Source organism: Typopeltis vanoorti, chromosome 20, assembly GCF_054136105.1.
Source record: "Typopeltis vanoorti isolate ZY-2024b chromosome 20, IOZ_Tvanoo_1.0, whole genome shotgun sequence".
NCBI classification, from domain to species: domain Eukaryota; kingdom Metazoa; phylum Arthropoda; class Arachnida; order Uropygi; family Thelyphonidae; genus Typopeltis; species Typopeltis vanoorti.
In genome coordinates, this window is record NC_143568.1 from 1,326,962 (window position 1) to 1,344,661 (window position 17,700).

The 17,700-nt window shown below is 35.8% G+C and overlaps 1 protein-coding gene across 3 annotated transcripts in view; it reads right to left on the minus strand.

Moving 5' to 3' along the window:
* Positions 1-17,700, minus strand: part of LOC150095189 (BTB/POZ domain-containing protein KCTD9) — a 156,892-nt gene that overhangs the window by 85,698 nt on the left and 53,494 nt on the right. For all 3 annotated transcript variants that reach the window (XM_090409700.1, XM_090409699.1, XM_090409698.1), the window contains exons 5-6: positions 7,297-7,493; positions 1,998-2,065 (exon numbers count right to left, since the gene is read on the minus strand). In XM_090409700.1, coding sequence (XP_090265826.1) covers positions 1,998-2,065; positions 7,297-7,493 — 265 coding nt within the window. The remainder of the gene's footprint in view (positions 1-1,997; positions 2,066-7,296; positions 7,494-17,700) is intronic.

Below are 17,700 nucleotides of genomic sequence, written 5' to 3' on the forward strand. Positions count from 1 at the left end.
ATATTATTGAAGTATGGACTAATTACTTCGAAAAATTGCTAAATGAAACGAGCAGTGATAGCACAGTGGTAAAAAACACTCAACAGTAATGCAATCAGGAATACATATCCATACTTGAAGTAGAAAAAGCCATCAAAGACATGAAATGTGGAAAGACAGCAAAGAGTAGATGAGATTCGACCAGAAATGCTCAAATGGAGGTATAAAAGTCTTTCAGTGGCAGCAGTGCATAGTTAAGAAAGCATGGACAGAGGGATGAATTCCAGATGATTCGAGTAGAGTTCTCATAGTACTCATATATAAAAGAGAAATAAAACTGAATGTGAGAATAACAGAGGTATTTCTCTACTTAGGGTTCCTGGTAAGATTTATGCAAGTATACTTCAGAAATGGTTGCGAAGGATTCTATAAGAAAAGCTTGGGGAAGAACAAGCTGGATTCAGGCCAAATAGAGGCTGTCAGGATCAGATCTTCACTTCATGTCAAATTGTTGAGAAATCATGGGAATGTAGCAAAGATCTATATTTAAGTTTTGTAGATCTGGAAAAGGCATATGACAAGGTACCAAGAAAGAAGCTATTCAGTACGCTACAGTTATATGGTGTTAATGGTGCATTATATCAAGCGATACTTTGTCTTTATTTGAATTGTAAGTCAGCAGCTAGAACTGAAGGAAGAACAGGAAGATGGTTTAATGTTAAATCTGGCATCAGACAAGAATGTACACTATCCCCTCTGTTATTCATTATCTATATGGATCACATTATGAAGGGAAGTGATATTAAACCTGATATCAAACTTTGAGATGTTAATGTCAGCTCTTTGCTTTATGCAGATGATGTTATACTTCTAAATAAATCTGCAAGATTCCCTGACTAAATTGAATAAATGTTGTAATAGATATGGTATGAAGGTCAGCAATAAAAAGACAAAGACAATGAAAATAGGCAGAATCATTGAAAATGTCAACTGCATTGTGAATGGAGAACCTGTGCAACAAGTAAAACATTTCAGCTACTTAGGCATGATTTTTAGTGAAGATGATAAATTAAATATGGAAATAGACAACAGAATCAACATAGCTGGTATGGTAGGAAGTCAACTGAATAAATTTATATGGGATAAGAAAAAAATTAGTCAAAACCCAAATTAGCTGTATACAAGACAGTGTTCAAACCAATTTTAACTTATGGATCTGAGAGCTGGGTCAGAAGTAAAACAACTGATGAAAGACTAGAGACCGCAGATATGAGGGTCCTGAGAAAGATTAGAGGCATGAACAGATGGCACCAATGACAATATCATATTAAAAATGAGGATTTAGGAAAGAACTTTACATTGTCAGCATCCAGGAATGTGTTAGCAGAGCTAATCTCAGGTGGTATAGTCACTTAAACAGAATGGGCGAGGAAAGATTAGCAAAACAAGTGTTCTGTTTTGGTTGGCAGGAAAAAGACCCAGAGGAAGACCAAGATATAGGTGGATTGATACAGTAAAAGGTGCCTTAGAAGATAGAAACATAAGATCTGATAATGTTGGAGTCTTGACAGGTAACATGCTGATTTGAAGGAAAATTGTAGATAGGAAGTTAGTAATGATGTAAATTTCTCATGTAGTACTATCATATCCTGTACACTCCTTAAGGCTATGTGGCAGGAATTTGATGATGATGATGAAAACATGGCAAGAAAACGAAAAAATATAAAAGAATGAGAAAGTGAGTGCAGTCACTACAATTGAGAATTACATATTGCATACAGAACTGTATATGTACAAAATTAGAAGAAAAGTAAAACAAATACACAGAAGCTAAAATTAAAAAGAAAAACAAAAATTCAATGAAAGAAGTACAGCAGAAGTATTTATTAACAGAGGCTCTAATAACTATTTTAAGAATTCATATAATGAAGCCCCACCAAACCAAAACATACTATCAACTTAATTCAAATGGACTATTCTCACATAATACAGGACAGTTATATAAATTAAAATCTTACCTGTATAGCGACTTCTAATACTGGTATCAGAGATTCTATTCCAAAAAACTTTGCTTCTTCCAAAATACCTGAAAAATTATATGATTAAAAAAAAAAGACTAAGCAATATCTCACAGCACACATTCACATAACATAATAATCAGTCAAGCTCTCTAATCTACACACATAATAGGAAACTCATCCCTTTCTTGCAAACTTCTAAATAAGCTGTTTTGCTTTTGTGAAAAACATCTGTGATAAGCAAATGAACAACATCATTATGAAATCTGATGTTTCACTTGTTTGATGTTTCAAATACATTTCAAATCTCTTATAAAGTTTGACAAGGGTGTGCCACTGCTGGTATAAGAATATATATATATATATATATAATATATAATATATATAAAAAGGCATTAGCTGATATATATATATATATATAATATATAATATATATAAAAAGGCATTAGCTGATAGCTTAGCTGATATATATATATATATATATATATATCAGCTATCAGCTCAGCTAAGCTATCAGCTAATGCCTTTTTATTCCCGTATACGTGGAGTAGGCGAGGTCATTTAGCCCTATCTAACTTTTGGAGACTGAGTGGGCAGTTCAATCTCCATTGGTACCAATCAGAGATAGATGGCCCAAGGCTATCACTAATTAAGCGGTACTCAGTGAAGAGAGACGGCTCAAATGTGCCGCCATCTCGTGGTCCCTAACCCTAACACAATATATTTAATGTCTGAAATAACGTGGGTTCTACGGTCGATTTTCTTGAGTTTACAGGACGAAAAACCCAAGTTTCCGGGAGGAAAAACCTGCTTGCCCGTGCCAGAGATCGACTAACTCGGGAACCGGTCGAAAAAAGGCTTAGAAAAATTTCCTCTAGTCGCCGACTAGACTCGAAACCAAGTCTTCCTTCGTGCGGCCAAGCGCCGTGGTTGGCAAACGTCACATCCACTGAGCTACACAGGCTCTTATATATTATATATATATATATATATATATTTAAAATGTAAGAAAGTTTTAAAGCGAATAAAAGTTGAGCAGCTCTCAGACGTGAACTGTAGACTAAAATACAGAAATATTATTGAAAAGAAAATGAAAGAGTTTGAGAACAGGAATCAAACCTTGGAGATTCAGTGGCAAACTCTGAAGGAAACATTGATTGATTCTCCCAGAGAGGCATGTGGTGAGGTTGTGTGCAAGGATAAAAAAATCAGAACTCCCTGGTGGACACAGGAGGTTAAAGAGGCAGTGAAGGAAAAGCAGAAAGCATTTCAAAAGTTCCTGGCAAATAAGTCAGCTTTTACTCTTACAGAATACAGAGACAAATGTAAGAACGCTAAACAGTGTGTAAAACTAGCTAAACAAAAGTCATGGGAGGACTTTGGCAAGAATATAGAAAATAAATATCAAGAAGGTGGCAAAATATTCTGGAAGTTGTTGAAGAAGCTTAGGAATGGAGGAAAGAGTGCTGTAAAAGGAATTAGAGATGATAAAGGTGAAATGAAAAAAGGAGAAAAAGATATCCTTGAAGTATGGAGTAATTACTTTGAAAAATTGCTAAATGAAACAAGCAGTAATGACAGCACAGTGATAAAAAACACTGACAAGGCATGCAGTCAGGAATACATATCCATACTTGAAGTAGAAAAAGCCATCAAAGGCTTGAAATGTGGAAAGGCAGCAGGAGTAGATGATATTCGACCAGAAATGCTGAAGTATGGTGGTATAAGAGTCTTACAGTGGCTGCACTGCATAGTTCAGAAAGCCTGGACAGAGGGACGAATTCCCGATGATTGGAGTAGAGCTCTCATAGTACCCATATATAAAAAGGGAAATAAAACTGAATGTGAGAATTACAGAGGTATTTCCCTACTGAGTGTTCCTGCCAAGATCTATGCAAGTATACTTGAGAAACGGTTAAGAAGAATTGTGGAAGAAAAGCTTGGTGAAGAACAAGCTGGATTCAGGCCAAATAGAGGCTGTCAGGATCAGATCTTCACTTTACGACAAATAGTCGAGAAAGCATGGGAATATAACAAAGATCTGTATTTAAGTTTTGTCGATTTGGAAAAGGAATATGACAAGGTGCCAAGAGAGAAGCTATTCAATACGCTGCAGTTATATGGTGTCAATGGGGCATTATATCAAGCAATACTTAGTCTTTATTTGAGTTGTGAGTCAGCAGTTAGAATTGAAGGAAGTACAGGAAGATGGTTTAATGTTAAATCTGGTGTGAGACAAGGATGTACATGATCCCCTCTGTTATTCATTATCTATATGGATCACATTATGAAGGAATGTGGTATTAAACCTGATATCAAAATTGGAGATGTTAATGTCAGCTCTTTGCTTTATGCGGATGATGTTATACTTCTAAATAAATCCGCTACAAGTCTGCAAGATTCTCTGACTAAATTGAATAGCTGTTGTAATAGATATGGTATGAAGGTCAGCAATAAAAAGACAAAGACAATGAAAATAGGCAGAATCATTGAAAATGTCAACTGTGTTGTGAATGGAGAACCTGTGGAACAAGTAAAACATTTCAGCTACTTAGGCACAATTTTTACTGAAGATGGTAAACTAAATATAGAAATAGACAACAGAATCAGCAAAGCTGGTATCGTGGGAAGTCAATTGAATAAATTCATATGGAATAAGAAAGAAATTAGTCGGAACACTAAATTAGCTGTATACAAGACTGTGTTCAAACCAATTTTAACTTATGGATCTGAGAGCTGGGTCAGAAGTAAAACACTTGACCAAAGACTAGAGACCACAGATATGAGAGTCCTGAGAAAGATTAGAGGCGTGAACAGATGGCATCAATGGCAATATCGTATTAAAAATGAGGAAATTAGGAAAGAACTTGACATTGTCAGCATCCAGGAATGCGTTAGCAGAGCTAATCTCAGATGGTATGGTCACTTAAATAGAATGGGAGAGGAAAGATTAGCAAAACAAGTGTTCTCTGCCAGGTTGGCAGGAAAACGACCCATAGGAAGACCAAGATATAGGTGGATTGATTCGGTACAAAGTGCCTTAGACGATAGAAATATAAGATCTGATAATGTTGGAGTCTTGACAAGTAACAGACTGATTTGGAGGAAAATTGTAGATAGGAAGTTAGTAATGATGTAATTTTTTCATGTAGTACTGTCATATCCTGTACACCCCTTGAGGGTACATGGCAGGAATTTGATGATGATGATGATGATATTTAAAATTAGCATGGAGAATCACTACAAAGAGAGAAAAAAATCAAGTCTGTGCAATTTATGAATTATTGTGTACAGAATTTTATATTAAATTAAATACTCTCAACTTACATGTGATAAATTTGTAAATCACCTAATGAGATTTGCAAATACACCTTTTCTTTATTAATACAGCTCTCGCACTTTAATGTATACTATATCATGTCAATAAATTAAAGATACCAAGAAACTATATTCTTGGTTTAATCCCTTTTCCAAGTGTAAGCAAACAAAGTTTGCACGTGAACTAACTTCATGAATGGGCAACTCATATATAGAGGCCAATGACATCATATCACTTGCCTTGGCATCCCATAATTCGAAGCAGATAGCCTTACAGACATGTATAATGCTATGCATTATGGGAAGGGTCACTATCCAGACCAGTTTCGACCTTTATTGAGGTTTCATCAGTAGAAGCCAGATCCACTGCTGAGAGCCGAGTTGAAATAATGCAGAAGTCATATTTCCATATACAAGTGGTCAAAAGGTGTCACAACTTATTACTGAAATACTCTGGGTTAGAGATAGATGTGGAAAGTTTTTTTCCACTTGGTTATACTAAAAATTAAAGATGGCAAACAATTATATTCTTGGTTTCATCCTTTATTCAAAGGTAAGCGAACCAAGTTTGCATGTGAAGTAATTTCACAATTGATATGTCATGAAATGTGTATTGCATTATGGGATGCTAAGGAAACCGATGCAGTCATTATCCTCTATATACAAGTAGCCCAGTCGTGAAATTACTTCATGCACAAACTTGGTTTGCTTACACTTGGATAAAGGATTAAATTTGGCATCTTTAATTTATAGTATAACCAAGTGAAAGAACTTACAACAGCATTTGTCATGCTATTCCCATAGTATACTATGAAACATTATGGAATGATATAGTTGTTGAAATTTTTTCACTTGGTTATACTATAAATTAAAGATGCCAAGAAATTATATTCTTGGTTTAATCCTTTATCCAAGTGTAAGCAAACACGTTTGCACCTGGACTATTTTCAGGACTGGGGCAACTCATATATAGAAGCTTATGACTTCCACTTGCCTTAGTATTCCATAATGGAAGGGCAGTGACCTGTCTATAGAAACGTATATAGGTAGAAATGTTTATCGCCACATGCAAGATGCCGCTCAATAAGAAGACAACCAGGAACGTCCTACGAAGGTATATCCAAAATTATTCCTTCCTTATATTCTTCATCTATCTATGTCCTTAAAACATCGGTAATGCCCTAAAAGTTGAGTAAAAAGCCAATGGCATCCTAAAAAGAAAAATACGCAAAAATAGCCATAAAAATTAACATCTACATGTTAATTTTTATTATTTAGCAGAACTCACTTGTTTGTTTTGGTTTCTGTTAATACACATCGATTATACACTTGTACTTCTCCAGTTGTTCTGCCAGTCTGACTTCTTTTCCAATGATACTTTGCATGATGATGGTTCTTCATTTATGCTGATGCTGAGTTTGTCCCATTCATCCCAGTTCTCTGACAAAAGTAGCTTGGGCCTTGTTTAACTAGGCAATCTTGAATGTGGGATGGGCTGGCAAAACTTGCTAGCCCATCCCACATTCAAATCAGTATCCAGCGGATACTATCAAGGTGAAGATTGGATATTAGTTTAGATGCCCTAGTTGGTTCTCCACATTCCTTAAAGGTAACGTGGATGTCTCCTTCCAATCATCTAGCTTTGACCCTTAAAGCAAACCTTGCCCTCATTAGACATACTAAACCAACCTCTTGTCCTCTTTCATTTCCTCCAACTGTGTCTGTGGAACAATCTTTCTCTCATTGTAGTCAGAAAGGAAAAATTTCCAGCTGTTCAATTAAAAACATCGATAGACTCCTTTTTTCTTAACCAAATACACCTAGCATTATTTTACTTGAGGTTTTGCAGCCACTTATATGTGGTGTTATTATAAAAAATAAAAAATAAAAAATTTAATGATAATTATTTTAACCTAAAATTTTCTGGAAAATTCTCTTAGCATAAATGAAGCACTATTAAATATATATATATATTTCTTACCTTGAGGATTGATATTTTTGTCTAGTACCAGTTGTCCATGACGCAAATAATTCAAAATAGGCTCAAAATACACAGGACTGCGATCAATAAGAAAAGCCCCCTGTCTATCTGTTATACTAGGCCACAAGGTTGAGCCATCAGAAGCAGCAAACATGCAGGCAAGCATAGAATTAGGTTCTTTTGTCACCAAAGTACTTCTAAAAGAATAAAATATCAAATTTTATACTATATATATACAAAATAAAAATACAAATGAATGGAAAGAACTTTTTTTAAATTTTATATGATAAACATACATGATATGAATGTATTAACAATAACAGCTTCAGATAAGAAAACATAGATTGCAAAAAAATTGCAACTATAAACTTATGTGTCAAATAAAGACAAATATAAGGATGTAAACTCTACCATTGATAACAGTTATGCAATGAGTTCACTTTTGCCCATTATTGAGAAAGGATTTCTCAAAACAGACAGCAAGCTAAAACTCTTATGGAGGGGTGATTGAGTTTTATGACTTTGGGCACCTTAAAAAAAATTCTTGTTTATATTTCCCTGCGAAAAATTTTGTATTATCACTGCTGGATTATATTATCTGCAGAAATATTATGAGCATTAAGTCCACACATAGTCTTGCCATAAATACTGTTACAACTTTCATCACCACCCACCACTATTCCCATAGAATTGTGTTAGCCTAGTTCTGTTAGTGGCGCTGTGTGGAGCAAACATTCATGTGCTTATCAGTGGGAAGGGGGGGGGGAGAGAGAGAGAGAGAGAGAGAGAGAGAGAGAGAGAAAGTTGTCTAGATTTACGGGTTAACATGCAGTAGAAGATTAAGAGAACTGTGTAGCTTTCGTAGCACTTCACAAGGTTGGAATTCAGCCGCCAGTTATTTTCAACAGACTAAAAACACTTGGTTATTTTACTGCTATAACGATACAGAAGACGTATTTAACCACCAAAGAATAGGTGGACCATGCTGCACTAGGATGCAACAGACTGTGAGGACTGTGAAGGCTCACCTCTGTACCTCTGTTGTAATCCTGCGAGAACACAGAAAGTGATGTCGTGAGAGACAAACATTTCACAGAGAACAATATCATGAGTACTAACTGATGACTTGGGGGGGGGGGATGAGAGCCTATCGTCATTCTACTGGACACTTCCTAACACAACAACGTTATACGTCCAGGGTCATAAAAATCAAAGGCACTTCTCTAGCAGTACTCAAACAACAGACACAGAGTTATCCTCTTCAAAGATGAGAAGATTTTCACCACTAGAGTTGTTTCACCAAAATGATCAAGTATATGCCCTCGATGATTGCAAAGCATGTGCCATAGTACCTAGGATTCAGAGAGGTCATCATCACTCCATGTCCGTGATGGTTTGGTGGGAAGTGATGTATCGGGGGGGGGGGTATCCAAGTTACATTTATGTGAGAAAGAGGTCAAAATCTCTGCCAAAGTGTATCAAGACACTGCTGAATCTGTGGTATGACCCATGAATATCACCTTCTTTCAGGGCAGGCAACAGGCCTTCCAACAGGACGCAGCTCTTGCACACAAGGCGAGGACCACACAATAGTGGTTGGAGACAGATGTGCCTGACCACAATATCATCATCTGATTTGTCATCTGGAAGTCTCGATCTGAATCTGTTAGAGACTTCAAATTGTAGTCAGAGCATGAGAGTGTAGCCTGCAAAAAACAATACTCCCAGCATCGCCAGATTGGAGGATTTGGAGTGACTTAAGTTCAAGTCTAGTTGTCAACTGGAGGAACTTTTTCTAAGCCTTTCTTCAACCAGTTCCCAAGTTAGTCGATCTCTGGCATTGGTAAGCGGGGTGGGGTGGGGGGTTTCCTCCCAGAAACTCGGGTTTTTCATCCTGTAAACTCAAGAAAATCAACAGTAGAACTCACATCATTTCAGATAGTAACATGTCCTATTAGGAAAAGATACCAATAGATGGCAGTACTTGTCCCATCTTTTTATTGGCTGCCACTCATAATTAATCATAGTCATGGGTCAGCTATCTATGATTGGCTACTGGTGGAGATTGAACTGCCCAATCCGTCTCCAAAAGCTAGATAGGATCAAAAGGCCTTGCCTACTTCCTATAAAGGAATAAAAGGTGTTAGGTGATTTTTTAAATTATTTTATTTACTCAATTGTTCATTTAAACCGTCTTTGTACTTTTATCTTCTCGAAACAATCTGTGCATCCTATTATCCATTTGCTAGGTTTGTTTATTGCTGTGTTAATGACTATGTTTACAGTTTATTACAAGTTCCTAATAATATCATTTTGAATGGCCAAGGACCAGTAGAAAGAAAGCACTCTTAACCTGTTATCATACCATTCTCACTTCATATACTGTCCATTCTTTATGTGCATTCACTCTGATGATGTGATGAGATATTCAACATGAAATATAGAAGTGTTTTATATTAAATATTTTTTTCTTTGTGTAATTTACTATACAGTAAGTTCATCATATCAATGCATTATGCTAGTATTAATTATATAAAAAAAAAAATAATACATTATGCATGTCTGGTGTATACACATGCACACTGACAATCAAACAAATCTGTCAACCACTGTATTTGCAGTACACATGCATGTGGCCATGAGTTCATTGTTCCTTCATTCTTCTTGAATATTTTCCATCAGAGTTTTAACCCTGGCTGCATCAATCAAAAATTTTTCAAAAGTAATTACTCCACATATCAAGAATATCCTTATATTCAGTTTTAATATTGCCTTAATCACCTATTTCCCTTTCAAATAAATGCCATGACATATTTTTCATCTTGTTAGCACTTGTACAATCAATAAAGCTTGTCAAATATTTAGCATCCTTTATAAGTATAGATATTGTACATATACATACTGTATATTATTATGTATCAAACCTTTCAAATGTGCACATCTTTTAGCAACATACTGTACTTTGATCTAATTTTACTTCTGAGTCATTACTAATTAAATGAAACAAGAGGTAACAAAACAGTAGTAGAAAATAACTAAGATGAAAAGCCAAAAGGCTATTTTTTTCTGGCGAGGTTGATATAAGTTAAGGGGATAAAAATCCCTTCTTGTTTTTCAGCCAGTAAGCGAAACTAAGATCGAACACTACGATCTGTAACGTTTCATGCCGACGAACTGTCAGCGTATCCAAGCGTAAGTGACCACTTGGTAGTGCCACACCACAGCAACTCGTTGCAAAGGTGAAGCAAGCTTCCTCACTGTTCTTGATATTTTCTCATAATGTAATACACAGCTCTTAAGAGATGTAGTACTGTTTTACATTATGAGGAGAGGTCACTACCCAGACCGGTTTCAACCTTTTTTGAGGTCTCATCAGTGAGTAGCTAGACCTAGTTAATATCAGAGTTTAAGTGAAGAACACTTACATACTTTTGCTATACGATTGACCGAAAGGTGTGTCACTATATTACATTATAACATAGTATATAACTAAGATGAAAAGCCAAAAGGCTATTTTTTTCTGGCGAGGTTGATATAAGTTAAGGGGATAAAAATCCCTTCTTGTTTTTCAGCCAGTAAGCGAAACTAAGATCGAACACTACGATCTGTAACGTTTCATGCCGACGAACTGTCAGCGTATCCAAGCGTAAGTGACCACTTGGTAGTGCCACACCACGGCAACTCGTTGCAAAGGTGAAGCGAGCTTCCTCACTGTTCTTGATATTTTCTCATAATGTAATACACAGCTCTTAAGAGATGTAGTACTGTTTTACATTATGAGGAGAGGTCACTACCCAGACCGGTTTCAACCTTTTTTGAGGTCTCATCAGTGAGTAGCTAGACCTAGTTAATATCAGAGTTTAAGTGAAGAACACTTACATACTTTTGCTATACGATTGACCGAAAGGTGTGTCACTATATTACATTATAACATAGTATATAACTAAGATGAAAATAATTTTATCCCCTTAACTTATATCAACCTCGCCAGAAAAAAATAGCCTTTTGGCTTTTCATCTTAGTTATATACTATGTTATAATGTAATATAGTGACACACCTTTCAGTCAATCGTATAGCAAAAGTATGTAAGTGTTCTTCACTTAAACTCTGATATTAACTAGGTCTAGCTACTCACTGATGAGACCTCAAAAAAGGTTGAAACCGGTCTGGGTAGTGACCTCTCCTCATAATGTAAAACAGTACTACATCTCTTAAGAGCTGTGTATTACATTATGAGAAAATATCAAGAACAGTGAGGAAGCTCGCTTCACCTTTGCAACGAGTTGCCGTGGTGTGGCACTACCAAGTGGTCACTTACGCTTGGATACGCTGACAGTTTGTCGGCATGAAACGTTACAGATCGTAGTGTTCGATCTTAGTTTCGCTTACTGGCTGAAAAACAAGAAGGGATTTTTATCCCCTTAACTTATAGTAGTAGAAAATGTTCAAGAGGAATGCAGTTGGGAGTACATATCAATATGAAGTAGAAATAGTCATCAGAAACATTAAGTTGAGATTCTGATAGTTGAAATGCAGATGTGGAATAGAGCAAACTATATTAGCCTTCTATAAAAAGAGACAAATTGGATGTGATAATTACAAAGGAATTTTCCTATTTAGCCCAGGGAAGATATATGCAGGCATACCTGTGAAGAAAATAAATACAGTGGAAGAAAAACTTTAACAAGCTGGTTTCAGAATAAATAGGGGTTGGGAGGATCAGATTTTCACTTTAATACACATAATTAAGAAATCATAGGAATATAAACAAGAACCTGTGTTTGTTTTGGAAATTGGAAATGCATATGACCAGATGCCAAGAAAAAAGCTGTTCAAAATTCTACAATTCTCTGGAGTAAATGAGACATTATCTAAAGAAATACTTAGTCTATATTTAAGTTGTAAGTCAGCTGTAAGAATTGAAGACTGTACAGAAAGATGGTATGATGTAAAATCAAGTGTAAGACAAGGATGCACATATTCATGTCTGGTTTTTTGTCATTTTATTTTGCTTTCTGGATAATATTTGCCATTACAAGCTATTACAGAAGTTAGAAACTGGAAGTAGCAAACCCTGGTATGCTAAAGAAGATATGATCTTCAGAAAAATATTTCACTTCCTGTTAATTAGAGCAATTTACTTAAAGAACATAAAAATCCATATTTGATAAAATCCATGCAAATAATAAAATGTTTCTTTAAAAATGGTGTCCCCATCCCCAAAATAACCAAGAAAAAAAAAAAGGTCACTTTACTGTAGCCTGAATGAAAAACTTATAAAACAAATATTCAGTTATTAAACTGAAACTTTATATTGGCTTTATTAGTTGACCAGAGGTTTTTCTAAAATATACAAGAATTGTCTAAAAGTTTCACTAGAAGTTCTGTCTGACTTCTTCAGGACATGTGTAATGGTACATGGAACTAACATTTGCTAGTAAAAGAGAAGAATGGAGTAACACAATCAAATAAATTAAACACAAAACATCATAAGCATGGAACGTGGTGTATCAATCATTGTTTATTGAGAGCGTTATGTAGTTTTTAGTGAAATGAAATTCTGGTAAGCTGAGCGAACTTATTAGGCTTTTCCAGATGTCTTTCAGAATGATTCCTTGATTTCTGTTTAGATTTTCTCCACAGCAGAGTACAATGGCGGCTTCTTTGAAGTTACTAATAAAGCCAATATAAAGTTCCAGTTTAATATTTAAGAAGTGACCAAATACAACACAGAGATGAAATATTCAGTTACTTAGGTACAGTGAAGACAACAAATAAAATATGGAAATAGACACAGAACAAACTAAAAACACAACAAATTACACAATAACACAGTAATTAACTTGAATGGAATGAAATGAATAAAGTTAATTACTGTGGTTATTGTGTAATTTGTTGTTTATAGTTATGCCACAAGTAACTTTAAAGATCATCATCATCAAATTCCTGCCATGTACCCTCAAGGAGTGTACAGGATATGATAGTACTACATGAAAAATATCACATCATTACTAACTTCCTATCTACAATTTTCCTCCAAAGCAGTCTGTTACTTGTCAAGACTCCAACATTACCAGATCTTATATTTCTACCATCTAAGGCACTTTGTACCATATCAATCCACCTTGTCTTGGCCTTCCTCTGGGTCTTGGTCTTCCTCTATATCTACAAGATATTGGTCTTCCTCTGGGTCGTTTTCCTGCCAACTTGGCAGAGAACACTTGTTTTGCTAATCTTTCCTCTCCCATTCTATTTAAATGACCATACCACCTGAGATTAGCTCTGCTAACGCATTCCTGGATGCTGACAATGTCAAGTTCTTTCCTAACACAAGTAACTTTAAAGATCATCATCATCAAATTCCTGCCATGTACCCTCAAGGAGTGTACAGGATATGATAGTACTACATGAAAAATATCACATCATTACTAACTTCCTATCTACAATTTTCCTCCAAAGCAGTCTGTTACTTGTCAAGACTCCAACATTACCAGATCTTATATTTCTACCATCTAAGGCACTTTGTACCATATCAATCCACCTTGTCTTGGCCTTCCTCTGGGTCTTGGTCTTCCTCTATATCTACAAGATATTGGTCTTCCTCTGGGTCGTTTTCCTGCCAACTTGGCAGAGAACACTTGTTTTGCTAATCTTTCCTCTCCCATTCTATTTAAATGACCATACCACCTGAGATTAGCTCTGCTAACGCATTCCTGGATGCTGACAATGTCAAGTTCTTTCCTAACATTCTCGTTTTTAATATGATATTGCCATTGATGCCATCTGTTCACTCCTCTAATCTTTCTGAGGACTCTCATATCTGTGGTCTCTAGTCTTTGGTCAAGTGTTTTACTTCTAACCCAGCTCTCAGATCCATAAGTTAAAACTGATTTGTACAGTGTCTTGTATACAGCTAATTTAGTTCAGACTAATTTCTCTCTTATTCCATATGAATTTATTCAATTGACTTCCTACCATACCAGCTTTGTTGATTTTGCTGTCTATTTTCATATTTAATTTACCATCTTCACTAAAAATCGTGCCTCAGTAGCTGAAATGTTTTACTTGTTCCACAGGTTCTCCATTCACAAAACAGTTGACACTTTCAATAATTCTGCCTATTTTCATTGTCTTTGTCTTTTTATTGCTGACCTTCATACCATATCTGTTACAACAGTTATTCGATTTAGTCAGGGAATCTTGAAGACTTGTAGCGGATTTATTTAGAAGTATAACATCATCCACAAAAAGCAAAGAACTGACATTAACATCTCCAGTTTTCATATCATGTTTAATACCACTTTCCTTCATAATGTGATCCATATAGATAATGAATAACAGAGGGGATAATGTACATCCTTGTCTCACACCAGATTTAACATTAAACCATCTTCCTTTACTTCCTTCAATTCTAACTGCTGACCTACAACTCAAATAAAGACTAAGTTTTGCTTGATTTAATGCCCCATTGACACCATATAACTGCAGCGTATTGAATAGCTTCTCTCTTGGCACCTTGTCATATGCCTTTTCCAAATCGACAAAACTTAAATACAGATCTTTGTTATATTCCCATGTTTTCTCGACTATTTTTCGTAAAGTGAAGATCTGATCCTGACAGCCTCTATTTGGCCTGAATCCAGCTTGTTCTTCACCAAGCTTTTCTTCCACAATTCTTCTCAACCGTTTCTCAAGTATACTTGCATAGCTCTTGCCAGGAACACTCAGTAGGGAAATACCTCTGTAATTCTCACATGCAGTTTTATTTCCCTACTGGGTACTATGAGAGCTCTACTCCAGTCATCGGGAATTCGTCCCTCTGTCCAGGCCTTCTGAACTGTGCAGTGCAGCCACTGTAGGACTCTTATACCACCATACTTCAGCATTTCTGGTCGAATATCATCTACTCCTGCTGCCTTTCCACATTTCAAGCATTTGATGGATTTTTCTACTTCAAGTATGGATATGTATTCCTGACTGCATGCGTGGGCAGTGCTTTTTACCACTGTGCTGTCATCACTGCTTGTTTCATTTAGCAGTTTTTCAAAAGTAATTACTCCATACTTCAAGGATATCTTTTTCTCCAGTTTTCATGTTACCTTTATCATCTCTAATTCCTTTTACAGCATTCTTTCCTCCATTCCTAAGCTTCTTCAACAACCTCCAGAATAACTTGCCGCCATCTTGATATTTATTTTCTATGTTCTTGCCAAAGTCCTCCCATGACTTTTTTTTAGCTAGTTTTACATAGTGTTTCGCTTTCTTACATTTGTCTCTGTATTCTCTAAGAGCACAAGCTGACTTATTTGCCAGGAACTTTTGATATGCTTTCTTCTTTTCCTTCACTGTCTCTTTAACTTCCTGTGTCCACCAGGGAGTTCTGATTTTTCTATCCTTGCCTCACCACATGCCTCTCTAGTTGAATCAATAGGATTTTCTTCAAGGCTTGAAACTTAATCTCCAAGGTTTGGTTCCTGTTCTCAAACTCATTTTTCCTTCAATAATCTGTGTATTTTAGTCTACAGTTCACATCTGAGAGCTGCTCAACTTTATTCGCTTTAAAACTTTCTTACATGTTATTCTTTTCAATATGAAATTCAATTTTATCCTGCTCAAGACTAAATAGTGATCACTTCCAATTTCAAATCCTCTATATACTCTGGTGTCCTGCACCAGGGAGAAAACATCACTATCAACAATAACATAATCAATGAGACTTTTCTTATTCCTTGTCTCTTCTCTCCATATGAATTTGTGCACATTTTTATGTTGGAACATGGTGTTAGTAAAAACCAGTCCTGAGCCGAAATCCAACATGTATTTGCCATTATTATTAGCTTTGCTCTTTTCTCCAAATTTTCCCAAAACATTTTTGTATATCTGACAATCACTTCCTACTCTGCTATTTAGATCCCCAACAAGGACCAACTTTTCCTTTTTCATTGTGTCAGTAGCTTTCTCTAGAGCCTCAAAAAATTCCTCCATTTCTACCCTAGTAGAACCTTCTGTGGGACCATAGGCACAAATAAGTCTCATTGTCCAGTTCCCCATTCTAACATTTGCCCAAATCACTCTACTTGATACTGCCTGCCATTCAAGAAGATGAGCCTCGTATTTTGTGTTGAATACTATGGCTACTCCTTTTTCTTGATTGTCATTGCCTGAATATAACATTTTGTATTTATTGCTCAGAAAGATCTCACCAGTTTTTGTCTTTTTTTTGTTTCAGTCACCCCTATTATGTCGATCTGGTGCTCATCTAATTCCTCCGCTACCTCCATTTCTTTGCCATTCAGGCTTCTTACGTTGATAGTACCGATCTTTAACTCTTGTGATGTTGAGTTGGGGTGTGTTTTCAGATTTGTTCCAGTAGCTGACTTTTCGCTGTTTGCCCTGGTTCCCTGGTGAAAACAATGGGGGCCTTGTTTAACTGGGCGACGCCCCAGCCAGCATGAAATTTTGTCATTTTGTATTTTGGTTTAACCAATAGGAATACAATTTGGTCGACTAAATCCCAAATTGCCAGCCCATCCTCGTTCATTCAGCATCCAGGTAGATACCCAACAGGGTGCACCATGCGAAGGTGAAGATTGGACATTAAGTCAGAAGCCCTGGTCGGTTCTCCGCATTCCTTTAAAGGCTATGTGGAGGTCTCCTCTCAGTTATACAGCTTTGACCCTTAATCACCCCAATTTTAAAGATTAGACAGTACAAACAAAGCTGGTATGGTGAAGAGGGAACTGAATAAACTTATATAGAATAAGAGAAAAATTTTTGACATTATTAGCATTCGAAATGTGCGAGAAGAGATGGTATGGTCACTTAAATAGAATGGGAGAGGAATAGTTAGCAAAACAGGTTGTTGTCATACTATGCAAATAATATATGGCAGGAAAAAGATCCAAAGAATGAGAAGATGGATTGATGTAGTAAGAAGTGCCTTAGAAGACCAAAATATGAAATCTGAAATGATGGAATCCTGAAATAAGAGACAAATTTGGAGGAAAATATCATAGGAAGTTTGTAATAATGTAAACTTATTATACAGTACTATCAAGGTATTCTGTACACAACATGAAAATGTATTTCAGAAATTTGATAATGATCTGTCAATTCCCCACCCACTCCCTCAAAAAACAGATTTCCTTAAATCAATAGATGATATTATATACAAGAAATGTAAAACTAAGTTTTTTAAAAATGAATGGGAAAAATTTTATAATACATAATACAATATCTTAAGCAAATTTTTATACAGGCATTTTTTACATCTAGATAAAGCCTGTATAATTAATAACGTACCAAATAGCAACCTTTTGCAATAATTCATACGCTGCAGCTTCTCATTCACTGAAATGTGCACAAAACAAACGAACATCCTTATCAGTATATCTATCTTAGAG